At 40.8% G+C, this 21,818-nt stretch overlaps 1 protein-coding gene across 4 annotated transcripts in view; it reads right to left on the bottom strand.

Moving 5' to 3' along the window:
* FCHSD2 (FCH and double SH3 domains 2) overlaps positions 1–21,818 on the bottom strand; it is a 295,916-nt gene that overhangs the window by 266,551 nt on the left and 7,547 nt on the right. Inside the window, exons 1-2 of one of the 4 annotated variants that reach the window (XM_032853161.1) lie at positions 17,882–18,366; positions 16,057–16,154 (exon numbers count right to left, since the gene is read on the bottom strand). In XM_032853161.1, the coding sequence (XP_032709052.1) occupies positions 16,057–16,154; positions 17,882–17,902 (119 nt within the window). In that variant the 5' untranslated portion in view covers positions 17,903–18,366. Of the gene's footprint in view, positions 1–16,056; positions 16,155–16,296; positions 16,391–17,881; positions 18,367–21,818 lie in introns of those variants that run through there. The other 3 variants (XM_032853164.1, XM_032853163.1, XM_032853162.1) reach the window with 3 other exon arrangements.

The raw sequence follows: 21,818 nt of genomic DNA, 5'->3' as shown, positions 1-21,818 counted from the left end.
AACTGCCTGATCTTAACTTACAGCAAAAAAAGACAGACAAGGCATTTTTGACTATGGAAATATTTTGAAATATAACCTAAGCCCCAAATATAATTATCAGAAGAGCCAAGAGATTCTCTAGAAGTTCAGTGTTTCACACAATCCTTCAACAAGCCTGGATCTGAAAAACATGTAACTCCAGACCATGTATCTTCTTCCACTCCTATACTAATCAGCCAGACTAAAAGCTGTGCAAGTCACTGAACCTTACACCTCTTCTTTGGTATCTATTCTAAGTAGTAGTTCTTGAAACAAGAAACCACATTCCATCCACAATGTCTGGACATGGTAGGCACTGAAAATAGTGTGCCACCAAATATTTAAAAAAATCCCAAGTGAAAGACATCTGTTTTCTACTTTCAAGAAAACTGAGTCAAGCTATAAAACCAGGGAAATGATGGTCCTATGTTCCATGGAATTCCTACCAAGATCTAATAAAGGCTGAAAAAATATGCTTGGAAATACTAGGAAAATTTCCCTTGATTTCAACTGCTATTATCAAATTCCTTTAGAGACAGTTTTCAATGAGAGAAAGAACTTAAATTTTAAAGTCAGGCATACATCGAGGTTCAAACCCAGTTCTTCTATTTCTTAGTTCTGATCTTTGGCAAGTCACTTAACCACTCTATGCCTCACTCTCATCTATAAAATGGGACTAATAATAATAATTACAGAATGCATAGCTGCTGGGAGGCTTTTAGATATAATTAATGCTCAGCAACAAGTGTTGACAAGGATGTGGAGAAATCAGAACCCTCAGATTGCTAGTCAGAATGTAAAATGGTATAGTCCCTTTGGAAAGCAGTCTGGCAGTTCCTTGAAAAAACAAAGAGTTAACGTATTAGTCAGCAGTTCCACTCCTAGGCATAGAGTCAAGAGAAATAAGAACACATGTACATGAAAAAACCTGTACATGAATGTTCATAAAAGTGTTACTTGTAATAGCCACAGTGGAACAACTCAAATGTCCATCAACTGATGAATGTATTAATAAAATGTGGCATATCCAAACAATGGAATATTTAGCAATAAAAAGGAATGAAGTACTGATAGATGTTACAACATTGATGAACCTTGAAAACATTACACTAAGTAAAAGACATCAGTTGCAAAAGACCATATATTGTATGATTCCATTTATATAAAATGTCCAAAACAAGTAAATCTATGGAAAGCAGATTAGTGATTGCCTAGAGCTGGGCAAATGGGGGTAAGATGGAGGGTAATGGCTAAGGAGTGTGAGGTTTCTTTTTATGGTAATGAAAATGTCCTGAAATGGATTGTGGCAATGGATGTACAACTTTGAATATACTAAAAGACACTGAATTATATACTTTACATGAGCGAATTACATAGTTTAAGAATGATATATTAATACAGCTGTTAAAAAATTCCTGTGGTACAGAATACACTTAAATATTGAATATCCAAACTCACACATCTAAAAGCAGAGGATAAATTAGGAGTATATAGATATTACATATGTGTAAATACATAATGTTACTTATATATTTAAAGACAGCTAAATATCTTCCTCCAATACATCTAAGAAATGGACTTTTTCTTTTTCTTTTTTTTTTAATTTTATTTTTTATAAACATATATTTTTCCCCCCCAGGGGTACAGGTCTGTGAATCTCCAGGTTTACACACTTCACAGCACTCACCATAGCACATACCCTACCCAATGTCCATAACCCCACCCCCCCTCCCAACCCCCCTCCCCCCAGCAACCCTCAGTTTGTTTTGTGAGATTAAGAGTCACTTATGGTTTGTCTCCCTCCCAATCCCAACTTGTTTCATTTACTCTTCTCCTACCCCATTAACCCCCCATGTTGCATCTCCTCTCCCTCATATCAGGGAGATCATATGATAGTTGTCTTTCTCTGACTGACTTATTTCGCTAAGCATGATACCCTCTAGTTCCATCCACGTTGTCGCAAATGGCAAGATTTCATTTCTTTTGATGGCTGCATAGTATTCCATTGTGTATATATACCACATCTTCTTTATCCATTCGTCTGTTGATGGACATCTAGGTTCTTTCCATAGTTTGGCTATTGTAGACATTGCTGCTATAAACATTCGGGTGCACGTGCCCCTTCGGATCACTACGTTTGTATCTTTAGGGTAAATACCCAGCAGTGCAATTGCTGGGTCATAGGGTAGTTCTATTTTCAACATTTTGAGGAACCTCCATGCTGTTTTCCAGAGTGGTTGCACCAGCTTGCATTCCCACCAACAGTGTAGGAGGGTTCCCCTTTCTCTGCATCCTCGCCAGCATCTGTCATTTCCTGACTTGTTAATTTTAGCCATTCTGACTGGTGTGAGGTGGTATCTCATTGTGGTTTTGATTTGTATTTCCCTGATGCCGAGTGATATGGAGCACTTTTTCATGTGTCTGTTGGCCATCTGGATGTCTTCTTTGCAGAAATGTCTGTTCATGTCTCTGCCCAAGAAATGGACTTTTTCTAGCCATGATGAATTAAACTGATACCAGACCAGCCCTCCTTGGGTAACATCTATGAAACTAGACAAAATCTATGACTCTACTATTTTCAGGAGTGAAACCACCGGCAGTACTGGCATACCACATCTGCTCCAGCTTTCTGCCTGGGACACTTTCCCAAAGGCATCACGGGGAAGTGAGGCCTAGGCCAAGCATGAAGGTCTTATAAATGGAGAAATCAGAGTTCTGGGCTAGCAGAGTGGCTAGAGTTTATATGACAGGATACTGGAGAGCAGGCAATAATGCAGAAAAGGTGGCCCCAGAAATCTGCATGGGGTCTCCTTAGGCAATTTTGGCTGAGAGTACCAGGCTACACATAAGCAGGGTGAGACTCCATGAGACCTAGAACAATCACTGCTGCAGGCCTGAGAGCTGAACATATACCGGAAGCTGCACACTGCTAGGAGACATCAGAATTCCAGTTCAGCCAGAGTGGAGACATTTCTGCACACCCTGGGCACTCTGGCTTTCAGTGGAAACGCCAAAATTCAACACTCTTTAAAGAAAGACAACATAACTAAGACTTCCTATAATGTGCCATCCACAAAGTCCAAATAATCAAAACTTACTAGGTATGAAGATAAGCAGGAAAGTGTGACCCATAATCGGAGGGAGGGCTGGAAGCAGCCAATAGAAACAGATCACAAGAAGACTCCAAAGTTGGAAACAACAGCCAAGAGCTTTAAAATAGCAATTATAAATATGTTCAAGCACTTAAAGGTACAGTATCAAAAATGAAAATTACACTGGATAGGCTTAGAAACAGATTGAAAATTATAGAAGAGGGGTGCCTGACTGGCTCAGTCAGTACAGCATGTGACTCTTGATCTAGGGGTTTTGAGTTCAAGCCTCACACTTGATACAGAGATTACACAAAAATAAAATTCTTTAAAAAAAAAATTACAGGGGCACCTGAGTGGCTCAGTCAGTTAGGCATCAACTCTTGATTTTAGCTTAGGTCACGGTCTCTGGGTCCTGGGATTGAGCCCCACATTGCCTCTGTGCTCGGTGGGGAATCTCCTTGAGGATTCTCTCTCACTTTCCCTCTTTCCCTCTGCCCCTCCCCCTGCTCATGTTGTCTCTCTAATAAATAAATAAATCTTAAAAAAAAAATTTTTTTAATTACATAAGGGCCAATGATCCAGAAAACAAATCAACAGAAACTATCCACTCTGAAGAACACAGATTATTATCAAACAGTATAACATATGCAAATCCTTGGAACCCAAAAAGGAAAGAAGAGAAATGGAGCAAAAAAAAAATATTTGAAGAAATAAATAATGGCCCAAAATTTCTCAGGTTTGTTGAAAAACATCACCTATGGATCCAAAAAGTTTAGTGAACCACCAGCATGATAATTACAAAGATACCACATTAGTCACATCACACTTCCCAGAATTCAATATCCTGCAAAAATTACCTTCCAAAAATTAGTGTAAAATAAAGACATTTTCAGAGAAGTGAAAGCTAAGAGAATTGTCACCAAAACTCACTAGAATTGCTGAAGAAGTTCTTCAGCCCAAAAGGAAATGATACCATCCTTTCTGATGGAGGCATAATACTCCACTGTATATATGGACCATATCTTCTTTATCCATTCATCTGTTGAAGGGCATCTTGGTTCTTTCCGCAGTTTGGCGACTGTGGCCATTGCTGCTATGAGCATTGGGGTACAGATGGCCCTTCTTTTCACTACATCTGTATCTTTAGGGTAAATACCCAGTGGTGCAATCGTAGTTTCATAGGATAGCTCTATTTTTAATTTCTTAAGGAACCTCCATACTGTTTTCCAAAGTGGCTGTGCCAACTTGCATTCCCACCAACAGCGTAAGAGGGTTCCCCTTTCTCCATATCCTCTCCAACTCTTGTTGTTTACTGTCTTGTTGATTTTGGCTATTCTAACTGGTACAAGGTGGTATCTCAATGTGGTTTTGATTTGAATCTCCCTGATGGCTAATGATGATGAACATTTTTTCATATGTCTGTTACCCATTTGTATGTCTTCTTTGGAGAATCCCATAACATTATCATAAAATTTTTAAAATTAAGAAACCTATTGGGTACTTAGTGAAAGCAAGGAAAAAAGTGTTCTCTATCATGCAACAAACATTTGCTTATAAAACTCAAAATTAGTGTATTAGTATATTAATACATTATAATTAGAATATTTGTATTATATCTTGTATAGCACTATAGGCAAGCTAATATTAGTGGAGAATTAATAATGTATACTACACATTAAATATATCCAGTTGAAATATTAAAACAAAAACAGTTTATATAAATAAAACTACTACAAAAAAAATTTAAAAATTTAAGAAAAAAAGGAAATAATACAGACAAACTCAAAACTATGTTACTGGTCTGGGGAAAGAAAGAAAAGTCAAAATTGGTAAATAAATATAAAAGACTTTTTTCTATGCTTAATCTCTTCAAAAGATAACTGTGTTTAAAGCAAAACTAATATCATATTATGAAGTTTATAAAGTATGCAGCACAAAGTCTGGGATGAAGTAATTAGAATTGGACTTCTTACAAGTGCCTTAGGTGGAGAGGTATAATATATCTAAGTATACAGTGATAAATTAAAGATGCATAGGTGTAACACCTAGAACAACCACTTGAAAAACAGAAAGAGGTACAGCTAAAAATGCAAGAGAAGAAAAGGCAGTACTAAAAAATATTCAATTTGCTCAATACAGCTAAGGAAACTATTACATAAAATACCTCTACAGCAAAACAGAAAACAATTCCCCCATGAAAGAAGTTGGCTTATAATGCAAAATACATTTTACCACAGAAACATTTCAAAATAGGACTATATTTAAAAATTTTTATTTAAAATATTTGAAAATATGACTATAATGTAAAACCTTTGGATAAAGTGAGCTAAAATAAAATTTGAGGCTGGACAGAAATCTAACCACTTAATACGTGTACTTGTTTCAGAATAAAAAAAAAAAAATCCACAACGCAGAAAGAAACACAGTAGTACACAGAGCCTGTTTCCCCAACTCTGAACTATAATCAGCTGAAGATCTGTCATTCTAAGAAAAGAAGTTTATAAATCGAGTATTCTTAAATTTGTACATACTAGGAATAAACTGCAAAGTCTGTTAATATAAAAATACATAAAACTAACTTCACTAAAAATTAATTAAAAGCCAAATGTTTAGCAATTCTGAATCACCTAATTTTAGTCTTCAGAGTAGGTAAAATTCATGTGACTCAAAATTCAAAACATAAAAAAATGGTATGTAATAAAAAGTCTCTGCCTCTTGCCCCCATTCTCCAACCACCAAAGAGGGAAAAACAAGTACCACTAAAATATAATCAAGAAGTATAACTCTCCCAGTTGTTTCCTGTGGAACCACAGACATGGTAACACTTTTCCTAACACCAGAAATAACATTTTCTTTTTGAACTGGAATTATGTCAAATTTCACAAAACAGAAAACATCTGGATGACAAGAGATGTGAATGCAAAAAAGAAAAAAATCAAATGGAATTTTAAAATAAAGCATACCAAGGAATACTGTGAAGACAAAATAAGATGAAATAAAACTATCAGCTAAGGTTCTATTCAGTCCTGACCAACACATGACAGGAAATCTGCAGCAATGGAACAAAAGACGAGGTTACAAGTTTCTGTGCCTAGTTCCCAGATTAGTCACTGAAGAATGGACAGCACAAACCATACTTAGAAACTAACTCCTGCTTATGCATCACATCATTCCTGAAGGCTGACACCAATAAAATAGAATGGGATTTGTGAAATTCAAATGAACATTCAAAAAAATTTACAAAGAAAAACATAAACTTACCACCACAGGCTTCCTCAAGTACTTTATATTTTCAAGACTGAATTGCCAATCCTCAATTATTAAGGAGCAAATTATTCAGCTAGGAGTAATTCTAGCTCTTATTTCTCCTTCTCTAATTTCAGTTTAGCCACTTCACTACTTATTAATGCTTTCACCTGAGAAGTAAAAGAAGTTCAGCAAAACCACAACTGTCTGGAGGGCCCTTGGGTCACCATTTCTCTAAATTATCAGAAGACCATAAATGGTTAGATTTTTAACCACTCCTGTGTTGCTAGGAGGAGAATACTAAGAGGCCACTGGCCTATTGGGCCATTACCTACGGCAAATATAAAAACCTACTCCTGACCTATGCCTCTGAATTCAAAAGAAGTTGGTAGGAGGGCATACAAGTGTTTTCTAAGGAATTCCTTACTCCAGCTTTATCTTTCACAATTAAACCCCAACACATTTTTTACACTTTTATGGGAAACACTAGAAGTAACTTAGAAATTGGTCCCTATGGCAAAAAGGGCAAAACAGTAATGTGGAAAAAGCCATATCACTGCCACCAAAAACTTATTTCTTGCTGGCAAAGACCACCTCTCCAAGAATATAATCATATTCCCAGCCTCCTTTGCAACTAGCCACGCAGAGGCAGATGAGCCAAACTCAGCCAATAAGATACAAAGTCAAGTCTATTGAGATAATTTCTGGTAGAAATTATCTTCTCAGAGGAAAGAGGAGAAGAAGAGAGGGAAAATTTGCATTAAAGATAAACTGCCCTTCCCTCCTCTTCCTCTGCTAACACTGTTGTATAAGATCATCATGCTTGGAATTGCAGAAGTCATACAACAATAATGAGAAGAATCATAACCAACACACAGAAAAATAGAAGGTACCAAGGACTACTGAGCTTAGTGAAGGAAATTCTTTTTTTTTTTTTTTAAGATTTTTATTTCTTTATTTGACAGACAGATCACAAGTAGTCAGAGAAGCAGGCAGAGAGAGAGAAGAGGAGGAAGCAGGCTCCTTGCTGAGCAGAGAGCCCGTTGCGGGGCTCGATCCCAGGACTCTGGGATCATGACCTGAGCCGAAAGCAGAGGCTTTAACCCACTGAGCCACCCAGGTGCCCCGTGAAGGAAATTCTTAATATTACTTGAATAATTTATCTTTAAGGCTCATTGCATTTTTAACTCACCAGTTAACTCTTTAGGGTATAAGTCAGTCACAGACCATAATTCTGAATTGGTGTTCTGAATTACTTAACATAATCACAATCCACGAAAGACAATTATCATATGATCTCTCTGATATGAGGAAGTTGAGATGCAATGTTGGGGGTTTGGGGAGTTGGAAAAAAATAAATGAAACAAGATGGGATCGGGAGGCAGACAAACCTTAAGAGACTCTTAATCTCAAAACAAACTGAGGGTTGGTGGGGGGGAACAGTTATAGACATTGGGGAAGGTATGTGCTATGGTGAGTGCTGTGAAGTGTGTAAACCTGGCTATTCACAGACCTGTACCCCTGGGGCTAATAATAGACTATATGTTAATAAAAAAATAAAAATGTATAAAAAAGTAATAATCACAATCCGCATGCATTCACTGAGCATCTATTATGTCACTATACAAGAGAGCTTTTATATACATTACTTTGTTTCAATTACCAAAATAACCCCATAAGATATTATAATTATTACCATTTTACAGATAAGAGACATGAGGCTCAGAGAAGTTTAAGTGACTTGTGGTGATTTAGGGTCAAAGTCACACAGTTAATAAGAGATTAAGACTAGGATTCATCCCCCAGTTGCACGCCTCTTAAGCTAGTTCTCTGTTCAAATCTATAAATCTATAAATCATTAAACAAATTCTCCTGCAGTGGTTTGCAATAGCCATCCCAACCAGAACCAAATCTTCATATTTTAGGAGCACATAAGGATCTATGAACAATGGCTTATGAGTTCATAAACCATTAAAGAGCAATAGGAAAAGGTATTGTTAAAACCCTGACTCTTTCAAGTAGGCATTGGTCTGTGACAAAAAGTTTTAGTAAACAGATTCTTTCAAACTGTATTTCCCTATTTCCTCCTCTGCCTAGTTTGTACCTCCTACTCTTAGTCTTAGTCTCCCCACTCCAGAACTGACCATAATGTAGAAGTATATATTTAAAATGTAAATTCATTTAGTCAGTTAAAATTCCATGTTATCCTTTCATTTTAAAATCAGGTAATCTTTTTTTTTCCTCTCATTCAAAGAAATGTTAAATGCAGTCCTATTTTATCTTTTTCCATGCAGTCCTATTTTTAAAAGTTCTCCCCTCATGATTTATATCATTATAAGTTCTCATCTGAAAGAATACTGGGGCACCTGGGTGACTCAGACAGCTAAGCGTCCAACTCTTGATTTTGGCTCAGATCATGATCTCAGGGTTGTGAGATCAAGCCCTGAATCAGGCTCCATGCCCAGCTTAAGATTCTCCCTCTCCCCGAAACATATGAGACTCTTTATCATAGGAAACAAACTGAGGGTTGCTGGAGAGGAGGGGGGTAGGGGGATGTGGGTACTGGGTGAGGGCACGTAATATAATGAGCACTGGGTATCATATAAGACTGATTAATCACTGAATCCTACCTCTGTAACTTAAAAAAAGTTCTCTTTCTCCCTCTCCCCCTCCCTCCTTCTAAAAAATAAATTTTAAAATTTTTAAAGAAAGGAAGAACACTGAATTGAGAAGCAATTTACAATTTTTGCATGAATGAAAATAGACCCAGGTCCAGTATCTGATTAGCTACTTCCAGTTTTCATCATATCAAAAACACTGATTCTAAGACACATTATATTCCACTAAGAAAAAATGGCTGCCAACTAAATTGATACAATACCCTACCACTTACAATTTTTATTTATACTTATTGAAAGAGTGCTTTTAAACTTATTTAGTCAGATTTTTTAGGATATATACTCTTGTGCATGATTTTAAAAAGATAAACTGATGCATAAACTGGTCACACTCAGGAGTCAAGCTCTTCTGAACCACTGTTCTGAATCAATCATTGATACCTATATTTTTCCACATAATATCATCCTCTGCACCATCAAAAGCCCAGCTGACCCAATATTTGTATTCCAACCATTAACTGTGGGATTTTCTTTCAAGCCTGCCAATAGGTATTCAAATTCTTTCTTTTTTTTTTTTAAAGATTTTATTTATTTATTTGACAGAGAGAGAGATCACAAGCAGGCAGAGAGGCAGGCAGAGAGAGAGGAGGAAGCAGGCTCCCTGCTGAGCAGAGAGCCCGACGTGGGGCTTGATCCCAGGACCCTGAGATCATGACCCGAGCCGAAAGCAGCGGCTTAACCCACTGAGCCACCCAGGCGCCCCAGGTATTCAAATTCTATGCATGAAGAGACACTGACAACTACATCAAAGCCAAAACCAACTCTAAGATGTATCTGGATTTCAGAAGAATGTAAAAACAAAAACAAAAACAAAAAAAACTGTGCTTCTTAGAATTAATGAAACACAAAAACCTCCACTGTTACCTTGAATAAGACAACATCCCTCTTCCCAGGCTCTAATTTCCACTAACAATAGTAGCTACCAATGCTGAAGATCTACCATGCTCAGCATTTCATGTATCTCATTTAAATTTTACAGAAAAGCAAAAAAAGGTAGGTACTAACCTTATTTTACATATATGAAATATGAGGCTCACAGAACCTTAGTAACTTGTCCGAGATTACCCAACTAATAAGTGGCAGGGTTGGGTTTCAATCTCTGGTCTACCTTCAAAGTCCTTATCCTTTCCACTGCTTCAGTAACTCAAAATTTAATGCGTGTCTGAATCACTTCAGGTGATTCTTCCAGAGTGGGAAAAATATAGTAAATACTGTATATATTTGCAAATCAAATAACTTACATATATAGACATACATATACATGTACATAAAGAACTCTTACAATGCAATAAGACAAATAACCCAATTTAAAAATCGGCAAAAGATCTGAATAGACATTTCTCCAAAGATATACAAATGGCTAAAATAAACACATGAAAAAATGCTCAATATCACAGACTATTAGAGAACTGCAAATAAAAGCCACAACAATACCACTTCACACCCATTAGGATGGCTATAACCAAAAGACAGACAATAATAAGCATCGGCAATGATGTAGAGAAACTGGAACCTTCATAACACGATGGCTAGTGGGAATATAAAATGGTGGAGCCACTTTGGAAATCAGTTTGAAAGTTCCTCAAAAAGTTAAACAGAGTTACCATATGACCCAGCAATTCCACTACCAGATTCATACTCAAGATAAATGAAAACCTAAGTCCACACAAAAATTTGTACATGAATGTTCAAGGGAACATTATTCATAACAGCCAAAAAATTATCAACTGATAAGTAGGTTATTAAATGTGGTGGTACATCCATCCAACAAAGTATTATTCAGCAATAAAGAGGAATGAAGTACTGATGCTATAACATGGATGAACCTTGAAAATATTATGCTAAGTAAAAGCCAGTCACAGAAGACCACACACTGTATTATTTCATTTTTACAGATTCCATTTCTATAGAAAAAGAAAGTAATTGCTTAAGGCTAGAGAAAATTATGGAAGCGACTGCTAATCAGTACAGAGTTTCTTTTTGGGGAAGCAAAATGTTCTCAAGTTTAGTGTTGATGGTCATACAATCCCATGAATATACTAAAAACTTTAAATAGGTTAATTGCATGGTATATGAATTATATATCAATACAATATAACTTTTTTAAAAAACAGTCTAGACCAGATTACTTCTAAGGCTCCCTTCTAGACATAACAGTCTCTGAGACAATGAAAAAATTCTCAGAGCATCCATAAATAGTCAAGAATCCAATCCCCAGTGAGTCCCACAAACTTACAGTTTATAGAAGGTAACATTTAGTATAGTAATTCCTCACTTGAGGTCACTAGACCTCCAGGTTTCTACAAAGAAAAGACAGGTGCTTTTTAAGCTAGTTTCCATTTTTCAGAACATCTGTGAGAAACCATACACTCAGCCTTCTCTGAGGTAAAGTTTCAAGTATCTTTGCCTTTGTCTGGATTCATGTTAGTAGTTTTAAAATACTGATTCAAAGCTGATTGACAGCCTGATGTATGAAAAGTTAAAAGAAAGAAAAATTATTAGTTAAAATGTACTATTTGATAGGCAAAATGTTTCAAGAAATGGGACTTATGATGATTTCCTTGATTAAAAGCGTGGATAATACAGAGAGATGGGATAGTGCACTAGACTAGAAATTAGAGAAAATAGCATTTTTCTTCTCAGTATGATTCACTTCATCTCACTGTGCCTCAGTTTCCATTTTCATTGACAAACATGACAGTGTTCAACTGACTCTAAAATTCTATGGTTTTTCCAAATTATATAATGACCTAAAAATGTCTGCTAAGAAGGTAGTTCTTTATATTCAGGATCCCTGCAAAGAACTTTCTTTATTGACTCTACTTAGTACATCATAAGAATAAACAATATAAAATATATAATATTAATAAATAATATATAGGCTGTAGTATTTAGAAACTTATACATGGTTTTAGAAAGCAAAGAGAGAAATAATAATAATAAACTAAAAAGAAAGTAAAGTTTCCTTGTCTATTGCTGACAGCAAAAGTCAACAGGAAACACTTCAGTATAAAATCTCCCCAAAGCATGGAATGTCCCTGATTAACAACAAATGAGTTATCTTTCATTCTCAAATTTTACTCCCAACACACCAGCTTCCAAATACATCTCTGGAACAAATGAACTGAAGCAGGGGAGGAGAGCAAAGGAAAAATACTGTATCATAACTGGTTTCCTCCCTTCAAAATTCCAGAAGATGAGAAGGGGGGGAAGGAAGTGAAAACCAGCCATAACCCAGCATGAAATTGTCTATTTACAGCTTAATACACTACATCTCCTATTACATCTCCTACTTACAGCTTAATAATTATTGTGGTCTTTTAATCTTTCACTCTTTTTAAAGTAATAAAAATTTTTCTCTGCCTACTAGTAATTTCTTTATATTAAGAAAAGTTATTTGCACTTTTTTTGAGTGAATTCACACTAACTTAAATTGAGCATAATACTGGTTAAGGCATCGGTGAGAAGGACTTCTATTTGTGGGGTTTTGGGGAGGAAGGGGATGGGACCCTCAAAAAAAGAAAAACAAAGGCACCTGGCTGGTTCAGTCCGTATAGCATGCAACTCTTGATTTCCAGGTTTTGAGTTCAAGTACCACACTGGGGGTAAAAAGTACTTTTAAAAGAGGTGGGGGGTGGGGACAACAAGCAAGATCTTTTACAAGATAATACGTATAAAAACTTCAAGTTCAGAGATTGCTAATGAATTTTTTTTAAAGATTTTATTTATTTATTTGACAGATAGAGATCACATGTAGGCAGAGAGGTGGGCAGACAGAGAGAGAGGAAGAAGCAGGCTCCCCGCTGGGATCATGGGATCATGACCTGAGCTAAAGGCAGAGGCTTCAACCCACTAAGCCACCCAGGCGGCCCTTGCTAATGAATTTTTAAATGGCATTCTACTTGCTAGGACAGACCAAAAAAGCCAAACTACCCCCTTCTCAAGCAACTAAAGTTATTATGAATATCGAGGGTATGCAATTTTCAACTTCCAATTCAATATTATCATTGAAAAAAAAATCAGAAACATAAATTCACCTATTAGGAGGTAATACAGTATTCTGATCACAACTACATAGGAGTGAAGGAATTCACTGAAATAACTTAATATAGGGGCGCCTGAATGGCTCAGTGGGTTACAGCCTCTGCCTTCCGCTCTGGTCATGGTCCTGGTGTCCTGGGATCGAGCCCCACATCGGGCTCTCTGCTCGGCCGGGAACCTGCTTCCTCCTCTCTCTCTCTGCCTGCCTCTCTGCCTACTTGTGATCTCTGTCTGTCAAAGAAAGAAATAAAATCTTTAAAAAAAAAAAAAAAGAAAGAATTTAATATAAAAGAAGAACGTATATCATTTGAATAAAGAATCTAATTCTTGGAACACCAACAATCTATGTATTTATATATTATATGTAAATATAGATATACTCAACGCCAAATAGTACAATATGTTTTAAAGTGCCCACATGAATCAAAGTATAACACAAGCCCAACAGACAACACTCTAGCACCCTACAAACAGAACAATAAAACATTTCACCTAAAAACAAGTAAGGTACACTTAAATATAACCAGTTACATTCACTAAACAATTCTGCCAGCCTAAACAAAGGGTACAAAGACACAAAACTGAAATGACTTACCCCCTGACTTCAAGGAATTCACCTGAGGGGGGAAGCCAAAAGCATGTGCAAAATCAAAATCCTCTGAGATCACAGAGATCAACAAACTTGCAAACTTAGTGGCAACCAGAATTTGCCAGGTGAAAAAGTGGTAGGAAGGGTATTAACGGGCAAAGAGAATGGTGTATTTAAAGGAATGAATGTACAGAGCACAATTAGATAACCAGAAGTCCTGAGTCGCCAAGGCAAGGGGAGTAAGAAGGAAAGATGAATAAGCATGAAATGGCAGTAATTACATCAGGAAAGGAAGCTTGTGGCTAGGTTGCAGAGCGTTATATATGCTACAACAAGGTGTGTAGTCTTTATCTGGGAGGCCATAGAGAACACAGGATATAATAAACAATGTTTTTAGAAACCTAACTGGTGGGTCACCTGGGTGGCTCCATCGGTTAAGCGTCTGCCTTCAGCTCAGGTCATGATCTCAGGGTCCTGAGATTGAGCCCCATGTCAGGCTCCCTGCTCAGCAGGGAGTCTGCTTATCCCTCTCCCTCTGCTCCTTCCCCCTGCTCCTGCATGTGTACACTCTCTCTCAAATAAAATCTTAAAAAAAGAAAAGGAAAGGAAAGCTAACTGGTGACAATGTGGAAGACAGACTTTAAAGAAGAGATTGAGGCGTAGAAGTATGAGAACACTACTGCAATAGTTGGGATATTATTGCAATAAGGCAAGTGAAATGTGATGGCATCAGCAATACTACAAACAAATAATTAACAGGAGCAGAACAACCTATATCAATCTAGCAGTGATTGTGTGTCCCCATACTTGACCATAAGCTCTGGTACTAAGGTATAGGCAGTAAAGGAAAAAAAGAAAAGAATGTAAACAAGAAGTCTTAGAAGATATTATCACAGGGTTTAATGACCACTGACCTTCCATACCCCAGAGAAGCCTCACTTACTAATTTGGCCTTACAAAACTGCTTCCAAAAATTTATTACTTTCTTCATCTGGAGATTGCTACTACAATACCATATTTCACTTAATAGATGTTTAAAACTTTATTTTTTTTTTAAGATTTTATTTATTTATTTGACAGGGGTCACAAGTAGGCAGAGAGGCAGGCAGATTGGGTGGGGGCTCCCCGCTGAGCAGAGAGCTAGATGCGGGGCTCGATCCCAGAACCCTGAGATCATGACCTGGGCCAAAGGCAGAGGCTTAACCCACTGAGCCAGCCAGGCGCCCCAAAACTTAATTTTTAACCTTACGAAGAGCTTCAGGTATTTTGCACAGGAATTATTTAAGTCTAAAAATACCCCTGTGGCCACATGAAAAACAAAAAGAAACTAATGCAGAATTAAAATAGACTACTTCCCAGTGAGAAAACAATGATCTTAGTATATTCAAGTTTGGATAAGACTAAATTTATATGCCCTAGTTAGAAACCCTGAACAGACAGGAGAAATAGTCACAAGTAGTACCTAAATTAAATATGGGGCAGGAAAAAAGGAGCTCTTTAAATTAAAATGTTTGGGCTCCAAACAATTCAACTATCCAAACACATAATTTTATTATAACAACACACAGATCATATTTTTCATGAAGTCAATATGAGGTTATGCACCACAGGAGAAACAGGCAACAGATAAAGCTTACAGACCCAATGCCAATTTGATAAATGTGTTACTAAAGGGAAATAAGAATTGTAGCCACTCTGTTTCAACATTCAACTTATCTTCTATCCTTTACAAAAATATATTTGTTGAGCTGTCAATTTGTATTACAGGATTGTTAAAAGAGTGGTGTTTCTTTCAGTAAAATGAGTCATGCTTCCCTCTATAAAGATACTGATTTTCACAATGCTGGCAAGATGGCTTATGTATTTAGAATTGTCTTGATTACAAATATAGGTAACTTTAATGACAAAATATGATAAACATATTTCCCACTAAATTTAATGTTCAAAGACAAAATTGTATTTGTCATGTTCTAACAAATAGTGCCAGTGTACAATAGTCTGAGGTTGACAGGCTCACCCCCAGATATTAACTATTAACCAGAAGTGTCAGTTTAAAAATCTCTGTGAAATCATTAAGGTAGTAAATGTTACAATTCAGTGGAAAGATTATTTAAATAAGAATTTTTACTTTAATAATTATAATTTAATAATTTTTAAGAGCCTTGTTTTTTCATGATAGTATGTGTAGATTATAGGTTCCACCACTAAAAGAAAAAAAAAAAGTTTGTATTGCGTTAGTTCCAGTTATAATTCCTAGCTGAGTCAAAGCTCTAACAGCATTAAAGCAGGAAATCCAAAAGGAAATTCCATCATCAGTTCCTGGGGCTTGGTAACTCAATGGTTCTTTGAAACAAAGATATAAAAGTTCTTATACTATTTACTATAACCTTACCTCATATCTTCAAGTAAATCACATTCTGCTTGATGTTTGGCTTGAAGTTTTGTCATCTGCTCAACTTGAGTGTTTTTCAGTTCTTGTGTAACTTTCACCTAAAATATACCATATATTATGAAGGCCTTAACTTCAACTTTAAAAACAAAGTCATTACTTAAGCAAAATACTTAATAGCTGTCAGAATATATACCTCTTGCTCGTTTCTCCCCTAAAGGCCATAAATCCATTACTAGTTACCTAATTTTGTTTCCTGAGGACACAATGAGAAATCTAGCCAAATATCCTGAAAGAGGGTAAATGAAAGTAAAAGAGTATAAAAATTACAGATTAAAGAAATGCAAAATAAACTGCCAGTTATTCCTTTTCATGCACAAGCTTAATACATATGTAGTAGTCTTCTTAGAGTTTTAAGAGTCTGTCTTCTATTTCTTCCAAAAAAGATTCAAAGATCTCAACCACCAGGAGAGGTGAGCTGAGTATAGATGGCAGACGTGAGTATAGGAATGTCTAATATACAATGGCCAAAATTTACACAATCATGAAATTATATGCATAAATTGACTACATAAATCATCCCATAATGGCCGCGAGAAAGCACAGTCTCAGGATGCCAGCTCGCTGACAGCGCATCAAATCACAATCTCTTTCTCACAAAGGAGAAAGCAAAAGTGACCTTCCAGCATATGCAGTGCTTTTAAGCTACCCCAGCAAGCCGGTCCCGGTGGCGGCTCCACTTCAAACAGAACAGCAAATGCAAGCTGTCCAGTGCCTCGCCAGCCAGGCCCGGACCCCAGGGTTCCAGGTTTCAGTGGGCCTGGAATCCCTGCCGCCGCCGCGGAGCCGGGCTAACTGGGAGGGGTGGGGGTACATGTGTGAAAGAAAAAAAGAGTCACCTAACTGGAGAAACACGGATTAAGAAAGAGAAAAAGAAGCAGACGCAAGCGAGTTAGGCATTCAGCAAATGTTTGCCCACGAGGGGAGGACAGAACAGCATTCTCCACCCAATGCCCAGGGTAGACACTCAGTAACCATCTGCAGAATTAAAAAGGCAAGGACACAGCCTCAGCCCTTGAGAACGCTGGGGAAGAGGGCAGCGAAACAGTTCTCGAAGGGCGCAGCGGGGGGAGCCGCTGACACGCCGAGAGCACCCGTCACTCCCACCCCAAGCCCCGATCGCAGTGCACACGCCACGCACCGCCCGGTTCTCGCTCTCCGGGGACAGCACCAGCCTCCTGGCCCCCTAGCTGGAGGGGAGGGGCAGGACCAGGGGTGGGTTGGGGGAAGGCTTAATTTCTTGTTTTCCCCTGGGGTGGGGGGCGGTGACTAGTCCAACTTCTTTTCGGCCGCCCCGTGGGAAAGGCAGGCCGAACCTTACCGCTAGGCTGGAAACAAATTCCCTGAAAATGATCAAATGGGCAAGGGTGGCGACAAGCAGACGGAGGGCTCAAACCTGGCGAAGACTAAACAATCACACAAGCACAGGCTCTGAGAAGCTGCAGGGGCTCCCCGCCTCCCCTCGGTGCAGCCCCGAGAATGCACTTTGCAGCGAGCAGCACTGCCATGCGCGCGCACACATACAAATGCACACCCGAAACTCCTGTGAAATGTATGGGGGTCTCCCGTGCGGTGGAAGGGACGAGCCCCGGCAGCCTCTTCATCAGAAAGACACCTCATCCGCGTGGCCTCCTACTGAAGCCAGCGGCAACTCGGTGACAAGCCCGAGACGACTGTGGTCACGGCCCCTTGCGGAAAGGGGGAGGGGGCGCCGCGTCCCTTGTACACATCCCTCCCAAACCGCAAAGCCCCCCAACTGCACCCTCACCTTCCTCGGCGGCGGCTGCATGATGCTGAAGGGACATCAATCCTCCCCCCGACGGCGGCGTCAGCTCGGACGAGGAGATGGGGGGCCGTGAGGAGGGGAGGCCCGGCAAGCGTGTGTTTGTGTGTGTGCGTGTGCAAGGAGAGCCTGAGAACGAGGACTCGCCCGGCAGGGAGCAAGGCAAGGCCGGCAGGCAGCTGGAGGACCCGGGTCGGACCGCGAGTGTGAAGAGAAGGAGGAGGAGCGCCGGGAAGGCCTGGGGCTCCGGCGGCCCGGGGGGTGTGTGAGGGAAGGAGGCGGAGACCGCGAGGGGGCGGGGGCCCAGGAGCTGGGGTGCAGGGTCTCCGAGCTCGCCGAAAGGCTCTCGAGCAGCAGCGTTGTCCCGTTCCCCGCCCGCCGGCGCCGCAGCTCCTCGCAGACGCGGCCTCCCGCCCCCACTCAAGCAGCCCAGCCCTCTCTGGGCCCAACGCCCCCGCCCGCCCGGGAAGGTGGAAGGCGGTGCCGCGCTCTCGGCTTTGGCTCCTCCACTCTGGCCGCGGGAATTTCCGGCCCCACCGTGTGGCGCAGCGCCCCGCTCCGGCGGCAGAGGGGACAACACAGTCCAAAGCAGGGCTCCAGGGGCTGGGCCACGCTGGAGGGAGGGAGCGTGGCCGCGGCGCGGGGCTTCGGATCTCGGCGGGAGACGTGGGGGAACTAACGGATCGGTCGGCGAATAGGAGGGGTAGAAACGCTAAAGGAGCGCGAAAATCCCCCCGTTGTCTCCGAGAGTGGCACGTTCCAAACGCCTCCTGTCCTCCCTCCCCCACACCCAGAGCCAGACGGGGGCTTCACGCGCGCCTTCCCGCCAGCCGACCGGGCGCGCGCCTCCGATCGGTGCCGCGCACGTGGGCGGGAGAGGGCTCTGCGCCGACGCACGCGCACAAGCCGCCCCCGCCTCCTGCCGGCTTTTGGGCTGCAGTGCTTTTGTGTGTGTCTGTGTGTTGGGGTGGGGGGACGACACTCAGAGTGAAATTTTTACTGTACGCGAAGGGTAGCATGCCTGTGACAGTAGGAGAGTTCCACTTCTTTCCAACACCCCTCTCTGGCGAGCGAATGCGCGGGCCAGATAGCCAAGCGTGAGGGGGTGAGCATGGACAAGTTCTTCCTCAGCGGGCCACAGGTGCCCACTGCTGCGGTGCGGGGCAGGGGGATACCTCGCAGAGAAGAAAACGGCTCTCTGCTACAGGGCATTCTCGTCAAAGAGCACGGACTCTGTGCTGGAGGGGAACCGTGAGGTCGTTAAGATCAAGATCCCCAATTCACAGATGGAGAGGCTAGTGCCCATAGGAGAGACTTTTCACACAGCAAGACTAGACTCTGCGTCACGAAGGGCTCTATGGGTCATAAAACAAAACAAAAAAACGTGCAGATGATAACCATGAAGAAAAGTAGAGGAGGCAGCAAGGGCAACAGAGGAAGCTCTTGTCTGGGAGTCACGACTTCTGGGTGTCAGTCCACTCTGTGCCTCTGACTGAGTGAGATCTGCCTTCCTCTGTCACTGGGGCTGTTCATCTGGGCAGCCCCCTCCACCTACGTTCCCACCCTGTCCAGACAGGGGTTTCAGCCTCCCTTGGGGGTCCTTAGAAAAGTGAAAATAACTCTTCCAGAGCCACGTGGATGTGCAGAGGGTGAAATCGCCTCACGGTTTTATCAGAAGCTGGGTTCCCAGACATCTGTTCTCAGAAGCGTAGTCAGGCAAAAGAAGAAAGTCACTGAGGTCTGGAGAGACCCAAGTATCTTGCCTGAGGCCACAAGTGGCCAGAAATTGGGAAGATGGGACTCGAATCCAGGTTGTTCACCTCAGATTACTTAGATTCTTGTACAGGAAGGTGATAGAATCAGAGCTATGCATGAGTCAGGTTGTGTAGGAACTAGGAGATCAGGCTTGTTTTTTCTAGTTTCCTTGAGGCTATTCAAAAGTCAACCCTTCACCAGAGCCCTCAGTCACTATCAGGGAAGGCCTGGGGCAATGCAGCAGGTGGGCAGCGGCCTAGCTCCCTGACAGCTGTGGGACAGCAGAGCTGAAGCCCAAGGTAGCCAGACTGGGCTCCAATCTCAGCTTCAGCACCAGTCCATGGTGAAGCCTTGAGCTGATCAGTTTCACTGCTTCCAGTGTTTATTTTCTAACTTGTAAATTGGGGATATAATACCAGCCCTGCAGGCTTGTTGTATTAAATGGAATTTCTTCTAACACAAGGCCTGGTACATAGTCGGTGCTCAATAAATGCGTATGGATTCATCATTCATTCAAAAAATATTTGCTAAGATCCTGCTTTGTGCCAAGCCTTGTGGCAGACACTGGGGATACAAAAGTTAGCAAGACACAATCCGCCTCAGCCTTCAGGAAGGCTGAGTTCCAGACCAGCCATTCCATGAGTGACACTAGGTTTGTGGAGGAGGGGTAACAGTGCTTGCCCAGATGAGCACCTTCTGTTATGCCACAGAAGGTGCTCAACAAAGATTTGCTGGATCTTAGTCCTGGTACAACTAGTCTGACTCAGAGATTAGCTTCCCATCACCTCTCTTTTCCTAGAGGGGAGGACTAGGTATAAAATTGCTAGATGTGGGGAAATTTGGGATCCAGCCTCTACTATTGATAAGCTGGGCCTTCTCTGGATCTTGGTCCCCAACTATGGAATAAAGTAAGTGAATGAGCCTGGAACTTAGTAGGCTCTTCACAGATGAAGTACAACCCTGGGGCCCGATTTTGTGGGTTTAGGAAGTCATCTTCCACCTGATTTGCCCTTATTCTAAAAGCAGGAATGGCATAAACTTTATGGGATGACTTCCTTTGGGGATATGATAAAAAGCTAAGGGGCAACATGAAATGACCTGCTAACTGCTTTTTCAGAAATGTTTGTTGGTTGTTGTAAATGTGTTTAACATTTACTAAGTGCCTTTCCCAAACTTCAAACTTTTGTATTACTTCTCTGAGCTAATCTTCACTATAATCCTGAGAAACCGTTATTTTATTCACTTTACATATGAGGAACTGAAGGCTCAGTGAAAGATAAGTAACTTGCCCTGAAGTGATGAATTTGGGACCAGAATCCAGTTCTCCAATTTGCCTCTTGTTCAAAGGAATTGAGAGAGTTCACCCAGAAAAAAAGCAGACTCAGGGGTGCCTGAGTGTGTGGCTCAGTGGGTTAAACCTCTGCCTTCGGCTCAGGTCATGATCTCAGGGTCCTGGGATCGAGCCCCGAGTTGGGTTTTCTGCTCATCAGGGAGCCTGCTTCTCCCTCTCTCTCTCTCTGCCTGCTGCTTTGCCTACTTGTGATCTCTTTTTCTGTCAAATAAATAAATAAAATCTTTTAAAAAAAGGTGGGGGCACCTGGGTGGCTCAGTGGGTTAAAGCCTCTGCCTTTGGCTCAGGTCACGATCTCAGGATCCTGGGATCGAGCCCCGCATCAGGCTCTCTGCTTGGCAGTGAGCCTGCTTCCTCCTCTCTCCCTCTCTGCCTGCCTCTCTGCCTACTTGTGATCTCTGTCTGGCTCTGTCTGTCAAATAAATAAATAAATAAATAAATAAAATCTTTAAAAAAATAAAAGCAGACTCAGGAAGATACAATCCCTATATTCCAAACTCTATAGGAAGGGGGAAAGGGATTTCTATGATTTATGTAAGCCTGCCTTAAAACGTACTCCTTTGAACCAGGCTGGGAACTTCCAGAGCCTTTCTCCTGTAGTGCAGATAAGCACTGTGTTACCAGACATAAAATCTCTTGAAATTCTTTGTGGTAATGCCCAGAGCTGTCCTTTGGCCACATAGCAGCATGCATTATGGCCCCAGAGACAGACTGGGGATAGGTCTCAGTTGCATCAAAGGAAGAAGGTTTTTCAGGCAGATCTAACCCTTGAGGAGGTGAGCTCCCCTATCCCTGGGGCAGTGCAAGTAGCTGTTG

Source organism: Lontra canadensis, unplaced genomic scaffold, assembly GCF_010015895.1.
Source record: "Lontra canadensis isolate GAN:19392208 unplaced genomic scaffold, GSC_riverotter_1.0 scaffold7, whole genome shotgun sequence".
Lineage (NCBI taxonomy): Eukaryota > Metazoa > Chordata > Mammalia > Carnivora > Mustelidae > Lontra > Lontra canadensis.
Note: the sequence above shows the minus strand (reverse complement) of the source record. Positions and strands in the feature narration are given on the sequence as shown.